Here is a 23856-nt window from a genome sequence, read left to right on the forward strand (position 1 = left end):
TCTTCTCTCTCTCTTCTCTCTTCTCTCTTCTCTCTTCTCTCTTCTCTCTTCTCTCTTCTCTCTTCTCTCTTCTCTCTTCTCTCTTCTCTCTTCTCTCTATTCTCTCTTCTCTCTTCTCTCTTCTCTCTTCTCTCTCTCTCTCTATTCCATTCTCAGTAGAATAGTTAAATCCAGTGTCTTAGAATATCAACAAATATTCACGAGTAACGAATATGATTTTATTTCAGTGTAAATGACTTTTTTTCAGCTCGAAACACACTGCCCTCATTATATTGATGACAATAACAAACGAGTTCATTTTGTTCATATCGCTGATGAATGAACAAATTTGCTATAATGAATGAATGCGGCATTGAGTGGGATTCATAACTTCGCTGTTATTTATACTTTGAATATCAACAGCAACAAATTGATATTCATCACATCCGAAACGATATTCGTTCTGGCATTGATTTTGAGTCAAAATTCAAAAATAAACAAAATAGCCAGACAGGACCATTTAGAGAACAAAAGCACCAGAGTTCGATGAAACGAACTTTGCAAGAAATCGCGCAGGATTTGGTTGGTGAGACGGTAACAACGGCATAAATAAAAACCAACCGCACGCAACTGCCTCAGGTTAAAAGTAAACAACAGGTGATATTCATTTGGCTAATATGAAATTCAATTATGGCATCTTGAATAATCAATATGAAAATGACTCTGGGTGGAAAAATGAACTTCAAAACATATTGAAGAACAAAAGTTCATTTGCTCATATTCACTGGTTGTCTGGATCTGTCATTTTGAATTTCGTTCTGAATATATAGGTTTTCGACGCAACCTAGCCCGAAAATCTATGCATTCGAGCTTAGCGAAGATGATTTTTTTCAACACTGGTTAAATCATTCGATTTGTGACGTATTGAATACTACGGGAAGGGCTCAACCATGAATATTGTCCGCTCGTTTTGATGTGCTTCCTAGCTCGCTCGCAACTGTGGTTTCTTTCCATTCCATTCCATTTTTGTTTAAATGGTCAGTTCATTCGCCTTTAGCCCTGATAAGGGCTAACTCTACTCACTAACTAGAAACTCTACTCCATACTCCTTCTTCATCTGTCTTGAGAAAGAGAATCCATTCCCGCTCAACACTCTTCAACAACGATGACCACCAAACGAGAATTTTTATTATATATTATTATTGAAAACTAACAGCCAGTCGAAAAATAAATTCAGTGCCGCATGGACTTATTTGGGAAATATAGAAGGCGAAAAAATACAGTACATTTTTTTTATATTTCATAAGATTCTAAAAATATACTTCTTTTGAGCAGACATTGGCAAACAAATCTGCTATTTCAACAACATTTGAAGAACAGGTAATTTTGAACATTTCATTTTTATACTGTTCATTATTTAACTGTTCATTTGAATAGCATTGCATGGATTTTTATAATTACAGTGTTGTAAGAAAACCACCCGTGGCCGAGTGGTTAGCATCTCACATCATCATGCCGGGTGTTCGGGTTCGATTCCCGTTCTGGCCGGAAGATTTTTCGTCAAAGAAATTTCCTTCTGTGGTCACGCGTATTTTTTTTAGAGCTTGCCCCTCGGAATATATTCAAAGCGTGTTATTTGGCATAGAAATCTCAACTAAGTATTAATTAATGACGCTAGTTAATGCATAAGTTGAGACGCCAAAAGTTCCACTGGGAACGTTAACGCCATTCAAGAAGAAGAAGAAGAAAACAGTATTTATTCGTTTACATACGAAACTTTCTCTATAATGCGAAATATCGAGAAGAAAATGTTTTCGATGCTTCGAGAACTAACGAATAAATGCCATATATTTATCAATTCACTAGCTGACTCGCCCAAAATGGATTTTTTGTTATCTTCAAATTCAAACACTCACGTTTTCTTACTAAGCGAATATTCATGGGTTCAATCGCAGAACTGTTCATTGATTGATCTTCTAATCTACCCTTTAAAATAACATTTTACTATAAAATTCCTAGTCCTTCAACCAAAAATCGTCATTATAATATCAGATTATTTTCAGACAAAATTCACTTCCAAGGTTTTCTAACCACTTGCAAATAACATGTTTTCTCCGTTACATAGAATAAATCAACACATTCGGCGATCCATTTTTATTTATATAGATAGAAGAAGGTACAGGAGTGCGTTTTATCACATTGAAATCCAATTCTACTCTCAAACAAAGATCAATTTAGTTAGCACAAACATCAAATGGACTAACAACGCTTGTCACTATGTAGTTGTAGTACATATTTCAATTTTCCGAATTTTCCCATTTCCTTCAGAGTTTTCCGAAAATTTTCAATTGTCATGAGTCGGCGATCGATACACGCCGACCTTACGACGCGAGTTGGGTTGCCGGTCAGTATTCGACGTTCTGCTGAACAGACCGTCCAAGACTTAACCAGAAGTTAGACAATGAAAATCCCGCGTAACGAGAACTCCAATGATAACTTCCTTGCAAGGGAGAGGTTTGGTTAGAACCGTCCTGCAGTACAGGCCAATTCTAATTCCAAGTTTGTTTGTAAGTTTCTATGTTCCACTTGCAGCACAAGTGAAACAGAGTAACTCAGGATTTGTAGCGAAGTGAAAGATGCAACTTAGTAAACTTCCTCACGCCGGAGGAAAACCTTTTTCGGATGTAGAGGACCCGAACGTACTACTTGAATACTCTTTGGATACTTTATTGATACTGATTATTTACATGCTTTGTGGGTTCTTAAATACTAAGATAATGGATTGTCAGCAATTTTGATGCCCCTTGCTTCCCAGTGTGAAAGGAGTTACAATTTCATTCAATAATATTTTGACACCCGGGAAGCAAAGGGCGTTCGAATTCGGTATCCCTTTCGAATCGGGAATATGTGTCCATGCTATACTTTTTATACAGTATGTTCTCTTCCAGTCGCTGGTTAGGTTAAACCGCGACGAAATCTAATTGCTGATCCTAGCACAACTGACCTATATCCATACTCGCGAACGCGTGCGCGTAATGAATCAGCTCTTTGTAATCTGATCCCTCGCTCGGTCAGTGGCACGGCAGCGCGCTCATATTGTCGCTTTACAGCTGGTGGAAGGAAAATTGAACGAACGCTAACAGCTGATTTCAGCTAGCGGCGACATACCGGCCCACCGTAATTCTGCTCGACAGAATTACGATAAATTTGTCAATTGTGCTAGGTACAGTTTTTTGTTATTTGTTCATATTATACTATCTGCTTCGTTAGTCATCATGATCCTGGGTATTGGTCTTGGTGGTGGTCTTCTCTCGCTTCTTCTAGGGGTCGGGAGATAGCTATATCTCACGGGAGATAGCTATCGGGCCATCTGTTGTGTGTTCCTTTTCTCGGCTGATGAAGTAGTATGCCACTATTGCGGCCGATATCGTGGTACAGATGATTGTGATTATCACTATGATCAAACCATGGTGGTTTGAATTTGTGTTGATAGTAGGTGATTCTTCTTCTTCAGTTGGATCTTGTTTGGTGAGTGGTTTGTCTCCTTGGTTCCATATCATGTGTAAAGTGTCGGTTTTGGTTCGATGATACAATTTTGTTGTATTACTTTCTTCTTGTATGGTTGCATATGTTACGCCTTTCTTTGATTGTATCTCGCAATCCGTGTTTAGTTTCACTAAAGCCGCGTAATAACTGGGAGTTATCGTTTTGTCACAGTGTATTGTTATACTGTTTGGATTGTGTGTGTAGTAGATAAATTGATTAACTTTCGCCAGAGGTATTATTTCCATATAATCGTATGGTAGTTGTTCGAGTTTACATTGTTCCTTTGTATGAATTTTAAGAAGTGCCGCTGTGATGCAATCTGGTTCAGTTTTGATGGTGTGTTGGTCGGAAATGTAATGGCTCTTGTTGAAGCGTTCTCTATCTGGTGCTGGGTAGAAGAACTTCTGCGTATGACTCATTGCGATGAAGTTATGATCGGAAACGATGATGGTTCGGTTTGCTGGAGAGGGTACTGGTATGATTCTGAATAATTCGTATATTTCGCTGCTTATTATAACTGTTTGCATAGTAATATGGAGATGTCCATTTGTTTCTTCTAAGCCGAATTGTGTGCCGAGGGGATCGTTTAAAATTTCATATCCATTCGGCAGTTGGTTACTTATTTCCTTCATAATTTTCTCTGTCTCCGTATAGTTGAATGGGTGCGATTGGATAGCCTTGTATTTGTTTACCGTATTCTCCATGAACTGGTTGGCCAGCAGTATAGACTCGGTTAATCGGCGTACTGTATCTTCAGCTGCCTGTGTTGTATATTTTCTTTTCAGCCCTTGGATTTTCAGGTTCATATGTTGTATTTTGTTATTGATGTAGTCATTTAGCTGATGATTTTTGGCGTGTATTTTGATAATTTTGTCCGATATTTCATGCATCTCTAAATTTTGGCGATTTTTGATTGCGTCGATTTCTTCTTCCATATTGTCTCCGCCGAATAGAATATCTTTAAGAAAACCGAATATTCCTTTGCTTCTTTTATGTCTCTTGAGGGCCAACAATTCTTGCGTGGTTACCATTTTCTGTTGTTCCATAGAAGTTTTCATTTCTAATATGGAGTCATCGCGAACCGTTTGTCTGAATTTCGTCAGAGCATTGGTTATATTTTCATAAATTCTGTTAATTGTGGTTAGGTCCTCCATCGGCGAAAGATTTGTATCGGCGTTTGTGTACCAGATGCCTCGTTTTAACATGTAGGATCCATCATGGTCAAAAAGACGGGTGGGTAATGTCGGTGACATAACCGGAGTGACGTAGGACTATACAAAGGGGACAGCTTTTGCTAAATATATATTTTAAATATATTGTTCTATTTTCTTCTCCTACGTGAATTCCTACCTATCTACCTGAAAAATGGATTAGTTTACTGTTTACTCTTTATGAACATGTTGGGGGTTCTGAAAAGAACCTTTGGTGTTGTGTTTTTGCGTTTTTTTTTTACAAACTTGATTCTTGATTTTTTTCTGAAGGCTTTGTACTTATTAAATGTTCAATGTCGGGCATCTTTCGGCGTATACACATATCGTACAATCAAAATGATGGCTGTGATAGGGAATGCACAGGTGGTCATCAGCTCGTTCACTATCATATATTTCACTATTGAGCACATTACCGTACCTTAAGCTGTGGTTTCGGAGACGAATGAATTGTAAGATGTGTAGTCTCCGCAAACAAAGTAAATAAAAATGAAAAAGAACTGAGGTTGAACTGAGACGAACTCTACGATCTGTCGAGAAATAAACGAGCTATAAGCGTTCTGAAAAACCAACAGTAAATACAGGGACGGATGACCTTCGGATTAAAGTCCTTTAAAATAAGAACAGAGCAGCAGGAAATACATAGCTCATCGTGTTGCTCCTTAGTTATTTCTCTATGCAATGCAGATGTAACGTCAGTCAATTTTCAACATCAGTTATCAACTAAAGAAAGCAGTTCTTGCTACCGAGAAAATTCGTTAATGCCATCCTGCATACAATGTGTTGTAATTTGAAGCCACTTTTAATTCGGAAACCATATATGGGTTTGTGAAAACTGAATGATGAATTTAAAAGACCCCAACCACTAATAAGTTCAAGAACAAGCATAAACAAAAAAAAAATCAGTTTTTATTATATGTCAGATTATGTCACTTTAGAATGCATTGGTATTGTGAAAAACTTCTAATAACTCTTCTTTGAATGGTTTAATGGCCCTGAAAAGCGCCGTGTTTTACGGTGGCTGGTTTTGTCACCAAAGCAGTCTGTATAAACAAACTTTTTCTTTCTTCTACCTGCTGCCGTTTTGCGATTGCGTTTGCCACTCGCTGAAACTAGTTAATGCCACCGAACCAAATGGGCTCTGTTCTGCAGGCGGGTTTTCTTATTGCCGTGAGCAGCTTTGCAAGCCAACTCGAGCACTCTGGCGGCCAAAATTCTATAACCGCTATTAGGTATACTGGTGCTCCGGCACCAATCCGTTGATGCGATGCGATGTTAAACGATGCCGTACAACCACACTGGTTTACGGTTTGAAAGAAAATGAGATATTTTTTTGGGATCCGCGCGTTTTATACACTAACGGTACACGCTCACAGGATAGCGACAAATCGGCAGACTTAGCCAAAGGGGCGAGTCCAACGAGACGAACGAATGAGCGTTAAAAGGCAGCGATGGCAAAAACATACATCTAGAGGCGAATGAACTGCAAAGTTTAAAGCCTCTTAAAAACAAAGAAGAAGAAGAAGAAGAAAAATACATTCATTACCATTTGTTCGCTCGTTGGATTCACATGCAGGCTAAAAAGGGTCCTTTTCAGGATCACAAAATTATCTTCAATCTAAAGAGTTTATTGTTTTGTTATCACTCGATATCCCCATCTTGTTTGGCTAAACCTTCCTGTTTAGCGATTTGTTGCCACTCGCCACAGCTTTCACAGTTGGAAATTTTTTTTCCATCCAGCTTTGTGACATGTTGTACAGTAAATTACATTCAATGCGACGTGCCGGAGCACCACTCAGTGTCGCATTGGAGGCGATTTTAACCTGTAATTGAACATTTGCGATGACAGTGGTACAGTGTCGACTTTCAATGTGGGGTCATAATTTGGATTTCTATGTTTACAAAAATGTCCAACTAAATATGTCGCATTACATGTCCGTCCAATTAGCTAAATGTCGAACTAATTGTAAATTACTGTACTTTCAATCTGGAAACAATTTAAGAATTGGTGAAAATTGATTAATCAGGAAAGTCCCCAACTATCAATAAGCTCAGAACAACTGCCAAATTCACATACTCATCAGATCCTGGCAAACAAATTATGAAAAAATCAATTTGTGTTTTATTATTATTTTGGATATTATTTTAGAAAGCATTGAACTGTATTTCGTAAACTCTTTTTTGAAAGGTTTAATGGCCCTGATAAGCGCCTTGTTTTATGGAATGGTTCCAATTTAGAAAATTTTTTATACTCGTGGTTTTGAAAAAAACCATTTCGAACGCCCTCGATGCCGCCTTGTTCTGGATTTGCCACCAAAGCAGACTGTATACAGAACAAACTTTTTTTTTCTGCTACCAGCTGCCGTTTTGCGATTGCGTTTGCCACTCGCCACTCGCCACTCGCTGCAACTGCCTGTTGTCTTGATGTCCATCGAACCGAATGTGTTCTGTTCCGAATGCGGGTTTTCTTATCGTCGCGAGCAGCTTTGCCAGCTAACTCGATCACTTCGGCGGCCGAAACTATATAACGCCGGCTAGGTGGACTGGTGCACTGGTACTAACGCGCTCGGCCTAGCTACCCTTGCGGGGAACTCCAGATCAACACGGTTCGAGCGGGATTTTGCCTTTCCCTTAACTTTTCCTCCTTTACCATGTCCAGACATGGCTGCTTGGGTTGGTTTGTTGATGTGTTGTGATGCGAACGTGGTGTACGGTTTGAATGAGAATGATCGTTACGGCAGCGGAGCGGGGATTTTTAAGCTGACTGGCTGGCTCGAGAATTACGCATGTGTGAGACTGCGACCAATGCTTCGTTAATTTTTTTCTTTTTCCTTTCCAATCGTGCTTCATTCTATTTCGCTGCTGCTCTGGTTGCCCGTTTTGGTCGGTACGATTTGAGGAGCACAAAATGGACCAATCAAAAATGGGCACATAGGGCATTTTAACAATGCTTGATAATTCACAATTATTCAATTATTTATCTCAAGAAAAATGAAATGTTATTCGTTATGATAGATGCGTAGATATATTTCCTATCAATTGATGCAAAAACCTTTGCGATCTATTGAGAAATGCTCGAGTTATAAGCGTTCCAAATCTTGCATTTTTTCCTACTTGTTCAGTGCCTAAATTTCCATTTCACCCCCTATATCTTCCGGTTAGACGTAGTCCTACGTCAAAAGTATGCCTGGATCGTTTATTGGGTTGATGGTTATCGTATTACTTGGTTGAATTGCGGAGAGGAGTGCAGTCGCTGTTAGGAATTTTGCCAGTATGTTAGGTTTGGATTTTCTTATCGGCTTTTTAGGTTTAGCCTTAGGTATCCGACTAGCTAGCTCCTTTACTTTGTCGAGATCAATTTTTTGCCTTTTTGCCCAATGTTGGAAGTTGTCTTGGCCGATCTCTTGCATTCGTTTAATTCTCTTAGGCTCATCGCAGTGTTGTTAGGTTGATATGTCCTGTGAAGACGGTTGTACTCGGCGTCTTCACATCGAGTTTTGCAAGTTTAACGGCCGGCCTAACTAATTGGTTCTTTCCGAATTTAACTGTCACCGATCGCACTTGTCCGCTTGATGATGGATTTGTTTCGGTGATTATTCCCTTGTGGAATTTTCCTTTAATTTGTTCGTCGGCCATTACAACTATGTCATCCTTTTGTAGAGGTTCCATTGGTTTTCTCCATTTTTCGCGTTTCATTAGCTTTGGTAAATATTCTGTGGTCCAACGTTCCCAGAAGTTTTGTGTGGCATGCTGAACTTTGAGCCAGTGACTCCTGCTCGCTTCTGCTTTATTAACGTCACTTAATGACGGGTACGGTGTATCAGCAGCACCCATTAGGAAATGATTGGGGGTCAGCGGTTCGTCGTCGTCCACGTTTAGTGGTATATGTGTTAATGGGCGACTGTTTAACAGGTACTCTATTTCCGTGAGTGCAAGCCTCAATTCACTTTCATTGGGTTTTGAATTTCCCCATAGTTTTTGCTTGAGCAGTTTTTTGGTTTCTTGAACCATTCTCTCCCAAGCACCGCCAAAATGTGGTGCTGAGGGTGGGATGAAATGCCATTCAATCCCTTTGCTTGCGGTTCTTTTTTCCAATGCCTTGAAGAGGTTGCTCGCTCCTTGCATATTTGTGCCGTTGTCGCTGTAAAAGGCTTTTATTTGGCCACGTCTGTATTGTAGAGTGAGGATGCATCGAATAAGAGCGTCTGTGGTAAGATCGTCTGCTAGTTCTAGGTGTACAGCTCTGGTAGCCATGCAAGTAAATAATGCGCCCCAACGTTTTTCTGTTGACCGGCGGACTGTAATTTCCATGGGGCCGAAGTAATCGATTCCAGTGTGGATGAAGGCCTTCGTTGAAGGGCTAGTCCTGCATTCGGGTAGTAATCCCATTTGAGGTGCTTGCGGGGTGGATTTTTGGTTTTTACACCACTGACATTTCGCGAATGCGCGTTTAACTGCACTGCGGGTGTTTACTATCCAGAAGTTTAGTCTGATCGCTGCAATTACTGCTTCCAATTGGCGATGGAGGAATCTCTCGTGGTGATCCTTCGTAATGAGGTGGTGCTTATTTGGAATTATTATTGGGTGTCGGACCGCGTATGGTAGTGATCTTGCTTTGTCCAATCTACCGGTAGTTCTTATTACCCCATCACTGTCAAGTGTTGGTTCTAGTTCAGCTATGGAGCTGTTCACTTCAACCCTTCCGTTGTTTTCTAGCGTGATTAAATCTTGTGGATATGATTCTCTTTGTGTTTGTTTTATGATCAATATTTCGGCATTTCTGTAGTCGCTGACCGTTACAAAGTTTCGGTATGGTTTTCCTCGCACTTTCGATTGGAGTTTTCGGACGTAGAAGATCCAATATCCTACGGCTTTCCGCAACCTCTGCCAGTTTGAACACCAATTTAGCTGCAATTTTACATCGGGTATTTGGTCTATCTTGAATATTTTCACCTCTTCCGTGGTTGTTGTTGGCTTTACTTTTTCTGTAGGCCAATATTCTTCTTCTAATTTCAGGAAGGGAGCGGAAGTGAACCATATGGAGTTTGATATAGTTTTATCTCTCGTTGCTTCGTCTGCTGGATTTAGTTTTGTTGGGACCCATCTCCAGTCCATAACCGTTGTGGATTCCAGAATTTCTCCTAGTCTATTCTGGACGAATTGTTTATATTTCTTGTGATCACTCCTTATCCAAGCTAGAACTGTGGTGCTGTCTGACCACATAACTTGTTTATCGAATTTTAACCTAGTTTCCATCTTTACTGTGTTAGCTAGTCGTGTTCCGAGTACTGCGGCTTGTAATTCAAGTCTGGGAATTGTCATCCCTTTAGTAGGAGCTACTCTGGTTTTGGCAGTGATTAAACTGATATCCACTTCTTGGTTACATTCGACCCGAATATAAGCAGCAGCAGCAGCAAATGCATCTTCTGATGCGTCCATAAATACGTGAAGTTCTATTTTACTGGGGTTTGATAACTTTGTTGAATAACATCGAGGAATTTCGAGTTTGACCGCGGTTTTTAGTTTGAATATCCATTGCTTCCATCTCGGTACCAATCGTTGAGGTATCTTCTCATCCCAAATGGTCCCATCCTTCCAGATTTCTTGCATAAGCAATTTTCCTCCTATGGTTAGATGGGCTATTAGCCCAAGTGGGTCGAATACTCTGGCTACTTTTGATAATGCTTCTCGTTTGGTAGGTATATGCTCGCAGTTGATCTCGTTAATCTTATATTGGACTGAGTCTGATTTTATATCCCAAAAGACTCCAAGAACTCGTTCTGATTTTGCCGTTTTTTCTTCAAACTCCTTTCTTTCACAGGAGGGTGATATGCGATTTTCTGGTAACGCTTTCAATATCTCATGATTATTAGAGATGAAGTTGCGTAATTCAAAGTGGGCATTATCGTTGATTTTGATTATCTGGTTTACTGTTTTCATTGCTTCCTCTATTGAGTGGTAGCTATCTAGAAGATCGTCCACATACATAGCCTTGATTGCTTCAACGGCTTGTGGATATTTATCATGGTATAGATCGGCATTCTTGTTTTTTATGTACTGTGCACAGGCGGGGGAGCATGTAGCTCCAAATATCATAACTTGCATGACGTAGTGTCCCATTGTTTGATTCTCGTCTCTAAATAGGAATCTTAGGGCATCCTGGTCCTCTTCTCTTGTTCTCACTTGATAGAACATTTCTCGTATGTCTCCTGCTACTGCGTACATCCCTTCACGGAATCTTATGAGAACGCCGAGAATCATGGGTAATTCTTCTGGTCCTGTTAAAAGTTCTGTATTTAAGGAAACTCCTTGGACTTTGGATTTGGCATCGAAGACTAGACGGGGAGATTTGTTTGGATTTTCTACGGCAAAGTGTGGTAGATAATACGTTTTATCGGAAGTTTGTGTTATTTCCTTGTATGTTAGTTTCCTGGCATATCCCTTTTTTAGTTAATCTTGTATTTTATCTTTGTACCATTTGGCGAATTCTGGTGACTTCTTCATTTTTGTCTCCATTGTCTCTAGTCGTTTGAGGGCAGCCTTGTAACTTTCGGTGGAAGGCATTATTACTCTCGGTTGTTTCCATAGCAGTCCCATCTCATATTGATTTCCAAGATATGTTGTCATTTGTTCCATTATTTGTGCTGCTCGTTTTTCTTCGGTACTACGTTCGTCTATCGTCGTTACTTTCACGCCAAATTATTCCGTAGAGAAGAATTTTTGAATTTCTTCTCTTAGAGTTTCTGTCTCCATTTGAATATACGTGAAGATTGAGTCTGTTTCCAATTTATCGTTCCCGTATATGGTCCATCCCAGTGGTGTTTTAGCCGCTACTGGACCTTCTTTGCTGACACGCTGATTCGTTGGTGTCAATAATAAGGGATGATCTAGCCCAATTAACAAGGTCGGTTTAGCGTTTTGATATCCGTGGATTGGAAGTCCTCTTAGATGACGGTATTTTTCCTTTAATTCATCGTAATCCAGTGTTTGTCTCGGCAAGGAGAGTTTTCTGATTGTGCGGACGTTTCTCATCGAATGGGTTATATTATTAGTACCTTTGATACCAAACGACACCAGCTGACTCTCTGGGTCAGAATATTCCGATTCATTGGTCCACAACATTTTAAGGGGTGTCCATGTAACTCAAGTTCCTCAGCTGCATCTTTTAGAATCAAACTGTTCGAGGAACCGTGGTCGAGAAAGGCGAAAGTATCGAGGGATTTCCCTCTTGCTGATAATGTTACTGGAATGACTTGGAAGTATATTTTGTTCTTCCTCACGGCATGCAGGTTTGTCCTTTCCTCTTCCACTTCGATGTCCTTTGACGTTGATGGTTTTCCTTCTTGTCTTGTGTTTTTGGCTGATGTTTCCCTTTCCGCTGGATTCTGAACCTTCTTAGCTTCCGGTTCCTCCTTCAAAGTAGATCGTTCATGCAGCAACGTGTGATGTCGACGTTTACATCCCGCCACTGCACATGTTCGGGTGGACTTGCAGTCGTTACTTTGATGGTTTTTACCAAGACAGTTGAAACATAACCGTTTATCTTGGACTATTTGCTGTTTCTTCTTGCTATCGAGCTTTTTGAAAGCTTCACACATGTTTATCCTATGCTGTTGGGAGCAGTGGGAGCAATTTTGCTTGATGCCTTCATTGTGGACATTCGTTCTGCCTTGATTTTCGTTTCTCAGCAAAGGTTTTTCATAATTCACTCTTTGGGCCAAAAGTAGCGTTGCCTTTCTTTGTTGTGGCACCAAAAAGTTGTACAGATCCTCCAATGTTAATCTGATTGGTTCTTGCCCTTCCATGGGCATAAGACAGTTAGTTTCTTTATCGGCCCACTGCTCTCTGATGTTCAAGGGAAGCTTTCCTACTATTTCTGCCAGATGGAGTGGGTTGTTGAGGTATGATCTTTGGTTTATCATCCTCATGTTGCACACTAAATTCCCTAGTGTGACCACAAACTCGATCATTGTTTGTGGGTTTTCCATTCTTGGGTTCCTCAACCTGGTTAAGTCTGCCCACAGTTCATTGTATATCGCCATTGGGTGGCCGTATATACTTGATAGTGTTTCGATGATCTGCCTTTCGTTGCCAGGGTCCATCATTAGGGCGCTGACGTATGATTTTGGCCTTTTTCCTAATTGAGCCATCAGACGGCTCACGTTGTCAGCATCGCTGAAGTTTCCTGTTTGTTTGCTTTCGTCATACAAACGTTTGAAGTTCGGCCACTCCTTGTATGACCCATGAAACATGGGTAAAGATGTTGCTGCTTGTTTCCGCAGCAAGTTGGTTAACTCTGTCGGTAGGGTTACCGACGTTGGGGCTAACGTGCCCGCTGGTACCTCTGTTTTTGTCCTGGATCCTCCAGATCCCAGGCTCGATACCAGATCCTGCATTGCCTTTTGGTAGGCTTCGTCCCTCTTCTTTTGACTCTCCATTTGAGACTCAAATTGGCGACGAATTATCTCGAGCGGATCTGCTACTGTTGGTTGCTCCGTTGGACGACTGCGTTGCTTCGCCTTTAAATCTTCGATCTCCTTCCTCAGTTGCTGGAGCTCGTTGATCTCTTTGACGCATTGCGGACAGTTCCATGCTTCCCTTTTGGAGGGCTTAAGTTCCAGTCCCACACAAGTGATGTGGAACCAGTGTTTACACTTGGAGCACTCGGCCATAGTCCGGTCCGAAGTGTCCTCTGCCGTACACAAACGGCAGTGTCCATTTGGATTGTAAACGTATTCCGTCATGCTTCTTCGGATTACGTGGTTCTGTTCTTTCACTTCGCGTTAACGAGACTGTTACCGGTCCCGGAGTATCTTCACTTTAGTGATTCGGTTTACGAGTTTTAACTTCGCGTCGCGTTTTAATTCGAACGAGTCCTCTCTGGAGCCACCATATGTCGGCGATCGATACACGCCGAACTTACGACGCGAGTTGGGTTGCCGGTCAGTATTCGACGTTCTGCTGAACAGACCGTCCAAGACTTAACCAGAAGTTAGACAATGAAAATCCCGCGTAACGAGAACTCCAATGATAACTTCCTTGCAAGGGAGAGGTTTGGTTAGAACCGTCCTGCAGTACAGGCCAATTCTAATTCCAAGTTTGTTTGTAAGTTTCTATGTTCCACTTGCAGCACAAATGAAACAGAGTAACTCAGGATTTGTAGCGAAGTGAAAGATGCAACTTAGTAAACTTCCTCACGCCGGAGGAAAACCTTTTTCGGATGTAGAGGACCCGAACGTACTACTTGAATACTCTTTGGATACTTTATTGATACTGATTATTTACATGCTTTGTGGGTTCTTAAATACTAAGATAATGGATTGTCAGCAATTTTGATGCCCCTTGCTTCCCAGTGTGAAAGGAGTTACAATTTCATTCAATAATATTTTGACACCCGGGAAGCAAAGGGCGTTCGAATTCGGTATCCCTTTCGAATCGGGAATATGTGTCCATGCTATACTTTTTATACAGTATGTTCTCTTCCAGTCGCTGGTTAGGTTAAACCGCGACGAAATCTAATTGCTGATCCTAGCACAACTGACCTATATCCATACTCGCGAACGCGTGCGCGTAATGAATCAGCTCTTTGTAATCTGATCCCTCGCTCGGTCAGTGGCACGGCAGCGCGCTCATATTGTCGCTTTACAGCTGGTGGAAGGAAAATTGAACGAACGCTAACAGCTGATTTCAGCTAGCGGCGACATCATGTATGGTTGAAATATGTGTAATATTTTTATGGAACCCCCTCTTCATTCCAGAGGAGAGAGGGGTGTTATACCATCATAGAAACATTTCGCGTACCTAAAAACCCTCACATCTCAATTTGGCTCCATTTGCTTGATGAGCTCTCGGGTTATGCATAACTTTAATTTGTATGGCAGCTCCCTTCCCCTTAGAGGAACCACTGTGTCTGTTTACCATAGAAACATTTGTTGCACCCTATAACCTCCATATGTCTAGTGTGGTTTCATTTGCTTGATTGATTCTCGAGTTATGCAGAAATTTGTGTTTCGTTTGTATGGCAGCCCCCCTTAGAGAGGGTGGTGGAGTGTCTTACCACCATAGAAACATTTGTTGCACCCTAAAACCTTCATATGCCTAATTCGGTTTAATTTGCTTCATTAATTCTCGAGCAATGCAAAATTTTTTATTTCATTTGTATGGCAGCCCCCCCTAAGAGAGGGGGTGGAGTGTCTAACCATCGTAAAAGCATTTATTAGACCCTGAAACCTCCATATGCCTAATTTGGTTTCATTCGCTTGATTAATTCTCGAGTAATGTCGAAATTTGCGTTTCATTTGTATGGCAGCCCTCCCTTAGAGAGGGGGGAAGGGTCTCAGACTATCATGAAAACCTTCCCCGGCCCCAAAAACCCATACATACTAACTTTCATGTTAATCGGTTCAGTAGTTTCCGAGTCCATAAGAATCAGACAGACAGACAGACCGAAATCTATTTATATATATATAGCTAACTCGTCATATAATGTATTCTTAACCAAATGACTTAAATAATTTGTCGAAAAAAATGTTATACATACCGCCAAATGTCACATACTCCAGTAGGTGGTCTCTGGGATGAAAATAAACCTTCAAGTAAAGACGACGTTCAGGTCCTCCCCTCAGCAATACAACATCATTTTTATATTTTTCTCAGTAGTGATTCGAAATTTATTCATCCATTCTACCACCACATAATGGATCGTGATAAAAGTACGAGTCGCTCTTCGCATAAAGCTCTCAAACGATTACGGTTTAATTTTTTCTTTGCCCAAGGAAGTATAACAACAGATCGAGCGATGTTGTACCACCCGCATTCCTCATACGCTTCCGGTAGAGATGAAAGTAATCACTGTGAACACCTGCTTCCGACATGAACGATGTTATATGTGATTATTACATTGACGAACATTTGCCCCCGATTATGTTCGGCATTTTTTTTGTTACGTTTTTTGTACACGCTGTATTGATTGCAGGCTTTTGATAGTTTAATAAGAAGTGTTTCTATGAGCTTCCTAAATTTCTTGAATTATAAAATTCAATGAAACAAACAATAATAAAAATGACAATTATTCATAAATCAAAATGAAGGACTAGAGTAAAACAACCTCTTTACATTTCGACTCTAGACTCGTTTTTTTCATTCCAGTATCTATCTTCCTTACATCTACATTTTTCATTATTTAATATTCACCCTGAGTACACACTCATCAATAACAGGTGTAAGCAGATACGCTGACATAGGTTTCGGTAGATTCAGTTAAAATAAACAATAAACTAAATTGATACATAATATGGTGCCTCGGAGCCAGACGCGTGTCGCTTGTACCGAGAATTTGAGACGACACCATCAAAAATCAATTACGCATCGTGTTTCATTCGGACAAATGATTAGGGAAGCTTTATTCAATTTTTACTGAGCTTGAAAAGATCATCAAGTATATACGAATGATCATGATTTTAGAATTGGTTCCCTCCTCATCAATTATTTAACTTTGCTTTAAGTCCCGAATGTTCTTCGCTGTATGCTTATCGTTCTTTGTCGTAGTGCGATAATTTCCCGATCAATTAGTTGGTTTAATTTTGATATCAGGTGTGGGTAACGATTTGTTAGAAATTTCTCGCCTGGTGGCATCGGATTTCTCTACTAAACTGTTCCTCCGGAAAGCTCAAGTCTGCATTACTTTAATTTAATATTTTTCCTACTTCTTGCCCTTCGATTTAGCTCTCTTGGGCTCCTTATATATTTTCTAATCATGGTTTTCTAATCATGTTTCTCATTTCCAATTATAATCTCTACATCGGATTATTATTTCTCTTTTTGACGTAGGACTACGTCTTTCATTTCTATACCGGGGTGTAAAATCAAAGTTTCGAAAACGAAAGCGTTACGCCGGAGACCGAGATTTTGAGCGTTAATAGCTCCTAAACAACTGAACGAAATGGTATGATAAACACTTCATTCGAAAGATAAAATGTCTACGCATTCTATACTTGTTACTTTCTGATCCAAAAACTTGTTTCAATAGTCTTAAAATTGCTTTCAAAACAGGCTATTGAAATCACCAATCGGTATATAAGCGAGCGCTGCTCGGAAATCCACTCAGTTCAAATTGAACAGCGATTGGAGCATGTTGTCGCTGTTGTGGTGAAGCTCTTCGTTTATCATGAAAGCGCGGATGAACGGTGTCACCAAGAGCCTGTTTGTGCACCTTAGGCCAAAAGGGAATCCATCAGGAGGAGAGTGATGCCACAAACGGTTCCCAGGGAAGATCTCGAAGCAGCCGCTACACACACACACATACACGCGCGGAATTCTTTCCGTTTGGATGCCATTCAGCATCGAGAAAGATCCGGAAAATAATCTGCCAGTTCCTCTGGGAATTTAAAAATACATTCATAGAGTTTATTTGAATGTTTTCTATCCATGTAACACTGTGACCAAATATGATTCAATCAAGTGCTATTAACAGATGGTTATCGAGTTAGCATTAACCACTGGTGGGCTTCCAGTATCGAGGAAAATGTGGAAATATCTAATCGTTACTAAAAATAATCTGCCAGTTCCTCTGGGAATTTAAAAATACATTCATGTGAAAGAATTTATTTGAATTTTTTCTATCCATGTAACACTGTGACCAAATACATTTGGTTTTGTGATTTTTCAATCAATCGCAATTAACAGGATAGCTTCTGAAGATTATTCTTCCCCATCAGTAGGATATTTCCGTATCCAATATTGTATGCGCCCGCAATCGATTATTGCTCAGTCACCGAAAGTTCCGAGCTCAGAGAGTTCATTCCCCTCTAGTTTGCCTTCCAAATTGCCATCGTAAACCACGCCTTCTCTCGATTCAATCACGCACAAAAAGCATACTTAAGCGATATTCTGGTGGTGAGATGCATTCATTTTTCGTGAGGACATCGACAAGACAACATCGTTGCTGAGGGTGCTGGACGGCGAAGGATCGAGATCTGCCCTGAAACGCAAGCAGTTTGTTTGAAACTGTGAGGGAGCACAGAGAAGCCGATCCTTCAGGAGAAGAGAAGGTGACCATCGAAGTAGCCGCTACACACACATCTTCTTCTTCTTCTTCAATGGCACTAACGTTCCTAGAGGAACTTCGCCGTCTCAACGTAGTATTACTTGCGTCATTTTTATTAGTACTTAGTTAAGATTTTTATGCCAAATAACACGCCTTGAATGCATTCTGAGTGGCAAGCTCTAGAATACGCGTGATCACAGTGCAAGTCGGAGGAATTTTCTTTGACGAAAAATTCCCCCGACCAGAACGGGAATCGAACCCGAACACCCGGCATGTTAGTTATGACGCTAACCACTCGGCCAAGGGAGCACGACGCTAACACACATACACGCACGGAATTCTTTCCGTTTGGATGCCATTCAGCATCGAGAAAGATCCGGAAAATAATCTGCCAGTTCCTCTGGGAATTTAAAAATACATTCATGTGAAAGAGTTTATTTGAATGTATTCTATCCATGTAACACTGTGACCAAATATGATTCAATCAAGAGCTATTAACAGATGGTTTTCGAGTTAGCATTAACCACTGGTGGGCTTCCAGTATCGAGGAAAATGTGGAAATATCTAATCGTTACTGAAAATAATCTGCCAGTTCCCCTTGGGAATTTAAAATTACATTCACGTGAAAAAGTTTATTTTAATGTTTTCTATTCATGTAACACTGTGACCAAATACATTTGGTTTTGTGATTTTTCAATCAATCGCAATCAACAGGATAGCTTCTGAAGATTATTCTTCCCTATCAGTAGGGTATTTCCGTATCCAATATTGGATGCATAAAACCTTGTGCCTCCAACGTAACGCTCTCGTTTTCGAAGTCCCCCAAATATTCATTCATTCAGAATGAATTCAGATTCAACTTCAAACAAATGATCTCTAAATCAACGTTAGTCCTACGTCACCCTTGCGGTTATACCATAGATATAACCCACTTCCTGTTTTTTTCTTTATGTTTATCAGTATTCGCATTGCTCAATTTAATTCTTCGGATTTATATTCATTGCTTTTCCTGCTTGGGTGCTGTTACGATGCGATGATGTCGATGACGGTTAGATGGATTGAGTTGAAATTATCCGAAAGAGAGATAGCAAAAATATGTAACCTACTCTACGTTTTCCTCGTTTCTCACAGATTTATCGTGGTTCAAGTATAATTTCACGCCACAGTATCGAATGAAAACACACAAACGCTTTAACCAATTGAAACTTTCTTTCACAAACGAAAGCTTGAACAACAAAACCCGAAGAAACTCACCGCTAGATGATTCTCATTTACATTCCCGTCTTGTGGTAATGAGCTAGCTTGTAACAACATCCTTCGGAAAAAAATGAAAGAGAAAAACAACGGCTAATTGATCTCAGTCAGTCAACCTGTTTTTGCGCGTGTATTTCTTTTTTTTATGCAAATGATTCCTCGCAGACAATATTATCCCAACTATGATCAAAGGCTTCGCTGGCTTGTTGTAAATAACAGCCATTTTTTTCTCCCTGTTCAGCTCAGTGTCATTTTTCACTCCGATGCCCCAATCCATTTAGAACCGGTAGTGACGAATGTCAAATTAGATTAAAACTGTTCATTTCGAAAAAAATGCTTTGTGTCGTGTTTTTTGCAACACGTATAATTGATAACAAATAACTGAAATGGAAACTAATTGTCTGGTATTTACAGAGTATTGAAAAACATGATCGTGCAAGGTTATCGTAAATGAGTTCCGTATGTTCCTAAAAATCGAAAAATTAAAAATGTAAAAATCATGACACGTATTGGTTAGTACCTCATTTAAAATGATTCCTCTAATTTAATGTTGATGAAACTTCTTATGCTGATGCAGCTACAAAAACTGAACCCACAGTCAATGCGGGCAAACATCAAATCAATATTGTATTAATGGCGTAATAAATTTCTCATTGGGGCAAATTAAAATCCCTGCAAATGGTTAAACCGTAGATCGTAAACGGGCATCCGCATGCATGTTGCTGTCCGATATAATGCGCTTTTTGGAATCGTTTTAGCTTCTGATACGTCTTATTGGGGTGAACTTTAAAACTTCTATTATTATTGTGTCAAATAGGGGGGAGCGAAATTCGAACCAACCATAAATCCGACAAGCGAAAACATTTCTAGATAAGGGTAGAAACTAGCAGCCTTCTTTTTTCAGTAAATAATGAACGAATTCAAGCCAACTGGGGAATCATCCTTGACCTTATTGGCGTAGGGCAAATTGGACTGATAGAAGGTTTTCGACACATCGTTAGGATATATGAAACAGTGTTTCATAGCTTCTACAACAATAGTTCAAAAGAACGCTTCAAAATTATGAATGTCTCTTCAAGCTTAATTGTAGAAACATCAATAATATGAAACAAGCCAAACCATCTATTATTAGCATTGCTCACAACCTTCGCGAAATATTGCTCGATACATGTGTACCTTAAACATCGACGGACCCAATTCAATTTATCCTAACAATTCAATCTCAATGGACATGCTTGATTACAAACAGGACGCTCGAACGAAAGAAACCTGCAGTGAACGGGATTCCTTTTAATTGAAAGGAATGCTCCGTCATTCTTCCCTGTCCAATGTTTCACGGTAAGCGAGAGCGTCCAGCAAATGATGCAAACGAGATGTCTGTAATTACAAAGGAATTCAATATAACTTCTTGCTAAATATAGCTGGATGGTATATGCCATTGGAAGAGGACTGGTTACTCCATTAATCCGCGTTATGCGTCCACTTAGGATTACTACAAGATCGAAGCTTTTTATATCTGCTCTGCGAATGATTCCAGAAAAGTAATTAACAAATATTACAACTGTATATTTGACGAAGTCAGTTGTCATTCATGTCCCTCACACCTTTTTAAAGTAAAGCGGTTCATTGTGAAGAACCATAATAATGATGAATATAATATACTGAAAGCTTAAAAAGGTACCAGATGCCAGTCATCACACCACATTTCTGTGATCATTCGCACGTTGGCAGGTATATTTACTTTTACACACATACTTTACATAAGTTATCTATTCATAACACACAAATGAATTTTTAGCACATGTTTTGTCATCCCGATTTATTACATCAAATGAGCTCAAAAATAACTGAAAATGTCATGACTCTACAATACTGGTAAGCATTTGTATAATATCTATGGTATAGCAATATGAGGGAGCGAAACAAGAGACACATTGCGAATAAGCACGCATTGTAGCTTCCCGCATACTTTGTCACATACACGGCCCAGACCGAGAAGGATAGAGATTCACGTTTATGTTCTCCTTTTTACTCTTCGCAAACATTTTCCAACTGCACTAGTAGCTATGTGGGTAGCATGGTCGTGTTAAACAGCCTTGCATTCGAGCCGTTCTTGGTTCGATCTCCGTTGATATTGTTTGGATTTTTTTTGGTACAATCCCAAAAGAGATGAAAAAAGAAAAAAAGAAAGAGGTGTCTGCTCCCATACATACAAACATTTTAAAGCTTTTAAAACAGATGATTTTATTTCCTCATTTCACCCTTCAGGACACGAAATAGCATTATTTCTGCCGAAGATGAAATGTTTTCTGCCAACGCAAGTTTGGGGTGTAGATAATAGAAATTCGACACGTCCCGCTTTTTAGTCTAATCAATGTCTTAAATTCACGAGGAAAGTGATGTGACGACTGGACGCCATTATAAGTTGATTTGCAGCAACCATGGCAAAAACATTCAATCAACTACGCTCGCATTGTTTGTACTCCGGTTCCACCCGGAGCGAAGAAGTTGAACCTTGTGAGGCACTTCTTGTCCGCCGGATATAGCCAATCTGGTATATACAACATACTTTCTTTTCTGGAAAATACTTGGAAGCTTGGTTCTGGCCGTCCGACAGTGCTTTAAAGTGCAGCAGAAGCTGAAAAGGTATACCGAGTGCAAGTTGGTCGCATCGTTCCGCGCCTTGGGCTGGAAGGTCGGAGCAATCAGTCAAACGATGAAAAGATACCCGATATAAATGGACATTTCTATTTGGAAGCGTCAGTCGAGACCGGCAGTATATGAGCAATCACCCAGAAGAAGCGACTGAAATGCTAGTGAAAAACATCTTCCCGACGAAGCGCGACGTCCAAGCTGTTGGTCGGACCTAGTTTCGGCTCATTATGCCTAGAAATTACCGGAAAGATGACCCGGCTGTAGATGAACGTTGTACCGAAGACGTCTCCCAGTTGCGACCGATAGAAAATTTTCGAGCGAACCTTAAACGGAGGATCTACTCCAATAATTTCGTGGCCAAACCAGAGAAATAGCTAATCGCCAAGGCTACGTAAGAGCTGAAGAACATTCCGACATTCATCTTCTCATCGCCCATCGCTAAGGACTCTATGTTCTCCGCAGTTGATCATTGATCAAAAAATTAGAAGGGTGGTATCCAAGACACGAGCGCAATGTTAACGTAGAACTACACAATTATTACCAAGAACGAGAACAAACTTCAAACATACCTTCTTTAGTACAAATATTTGAGAGCACTTCTCTCTTCTGGCAAAACTTATAAAAAATAAATTCACTTTTTATTCTTTTGGATGGTACTTTAGACTGCATAATTGGCAGCTAGAATCAACTCGAACCGCATCGCAGGAGCTGATGACGGTACGTTTTTTTAAAAAAATTTCATCTTTGACCGGTGCCGGATCATCCTTGTGGTAGGTAGCCCACTTCAGAACCTTTCGTGAAATATCCGAGATCACGTTTGGCAGTGGAACCGATTCATCATTCATCCATCCATCCTTCCGATTGCAGCTTAATGTTAGGCATTGTGTTCACTATCAGTAGATTATCCTCATAAATTATACCCTCTAAAATCACTTTTGCTCCTTGATTGAAATATTTTATACGGGCAGCTATTTTCGTTAGTAGCAGGCACACACAAAGGAACCACAAAAAATATTCTTTTCTAACTCTATTCAGCTCCGAATCAGCTTGTGTTTTGTTTGAAGAAAAGGTGGCGATGAATTCTTTTCTCCAGCTCCATTATTGCGCATTTCTTAACCACTACAGTTCTTCTAGTAATGCATAAAAACAAAAATGTGTGCATGTCATGCAAAAATGCACTCTCGCCAGACCCGGTCCTCCCTTCGAACAAAACTACACCGCTCTCTGCTTTTAATTCTATTCTTCCATTCTTCCTATGTATCTTGCAAAACATCTCATCATCAGGAAAGAACGTTGTCTGGTCGCTAGCTGAATTGATACTGTAGTTTGCATTCACGAATGGATTTATACGCAGTTGAGAACATCGGAGCTTACATTGCAATATTCCCTCTCTACACATTGCCCAAGGCGTTGCACAGTGCGGCGTCCCATAGACAAAAGTCAAAAAAATCACTTTTATATTCACCCAAACTAAGTAGGCGGTGTGTTTTATACATGTTTCAGACATGCTGAAACGATCTCAGTAGCCTTGTTAGCCCACCCAATTTGTCAGAACAAGCATGTGCAGTCAAAAAGTTTCTTCTAAGCACGTGGCAAATTAATTTTCAGTGATTCATCACAGTTTTACATTGAGTTTTCGTTTACGTTCGATATCTTTTAAAGTGAATCCCCAAATGGCGACGGTAGCAACACGTAAGTATCCGTTTACTTAACTATTATTGGGACATGCCGCAATCACTGTGAATATAAATGCTTCTTTGTTAAGGTAGTTTTGTTCCTTAAGAAAAAATGATTCTAAAATTTCAAATCCTTCGGCAAAAAAGTTCCGCGGAGTTCCGCTCCAAAACACCCCTCAACTTTTCAGTCATTATACCCTTGATATTCTGCAAGTGATTCTTGTTGCTCAAGTCTGCTCTTCTGACCACAGTTTACGTTTTTAGATGATATTTTTACAATCAACAATAAGCAAATTTTCGAACAATGGCTCCCAGTTGACCCCTCCCAAAGAAAAGATCGTTTGTTCACCTTTTTGATGAGTTTTTAGTATACGGATGATTTCTCTAAAGAATTTAAAGAAGAGCTTTGGAAATTTTGCAAAATTTATTGCTACAAAATTAACCAGAGATGGACGTAAAGCAAAATTCTGACTGGTTGTCAAAACCAGTTAAG

At 40.0% G+C, this 23856-nt stretch overlaps 2 protein-coding genes across 3 annotated transcripts in view; one reads left to right on the forward strand and one right to left on the reverse strand.

Moving 5' to 3' along the window:
• The window catches only part of LOC129768696 (G-protein coupled receptor dmsr-1), a 454099-nt gene that overhangs the window by 334536 nt on the left and 95707 nt on the right, over nt 1–23856 (forward strand). The window lies entirely within an intron of this gene.
• LOC129766521 (uncharacterized) lies at nt 8163–10994 on the reverse strand. The gene has a single exon (XM_055767088.1). It carries the CDS (start codon nt 10992–10994, stop codon nt 8163–8165), a length of 2832 nt encoding a protein of 943 aa, XP_055623063.1.

The sequence above is a fragment of the Toxorhynchites rutilus genome, chromosome 2 (assembly GCF_029784135.1).
Source record: "Toxorhynchites rutilus septentrionalis strain SRP chromosome 2, ASM2978413v1, whole genome shotgun sequence".
Classification (NCBI taxonomy): domain Eukaryota; kingdom Metazoa; phylum Arthropoda; class Insecta; order Diptera; family Culicidae; genus Toxorhynchites; species Toxorhynchites rutilus.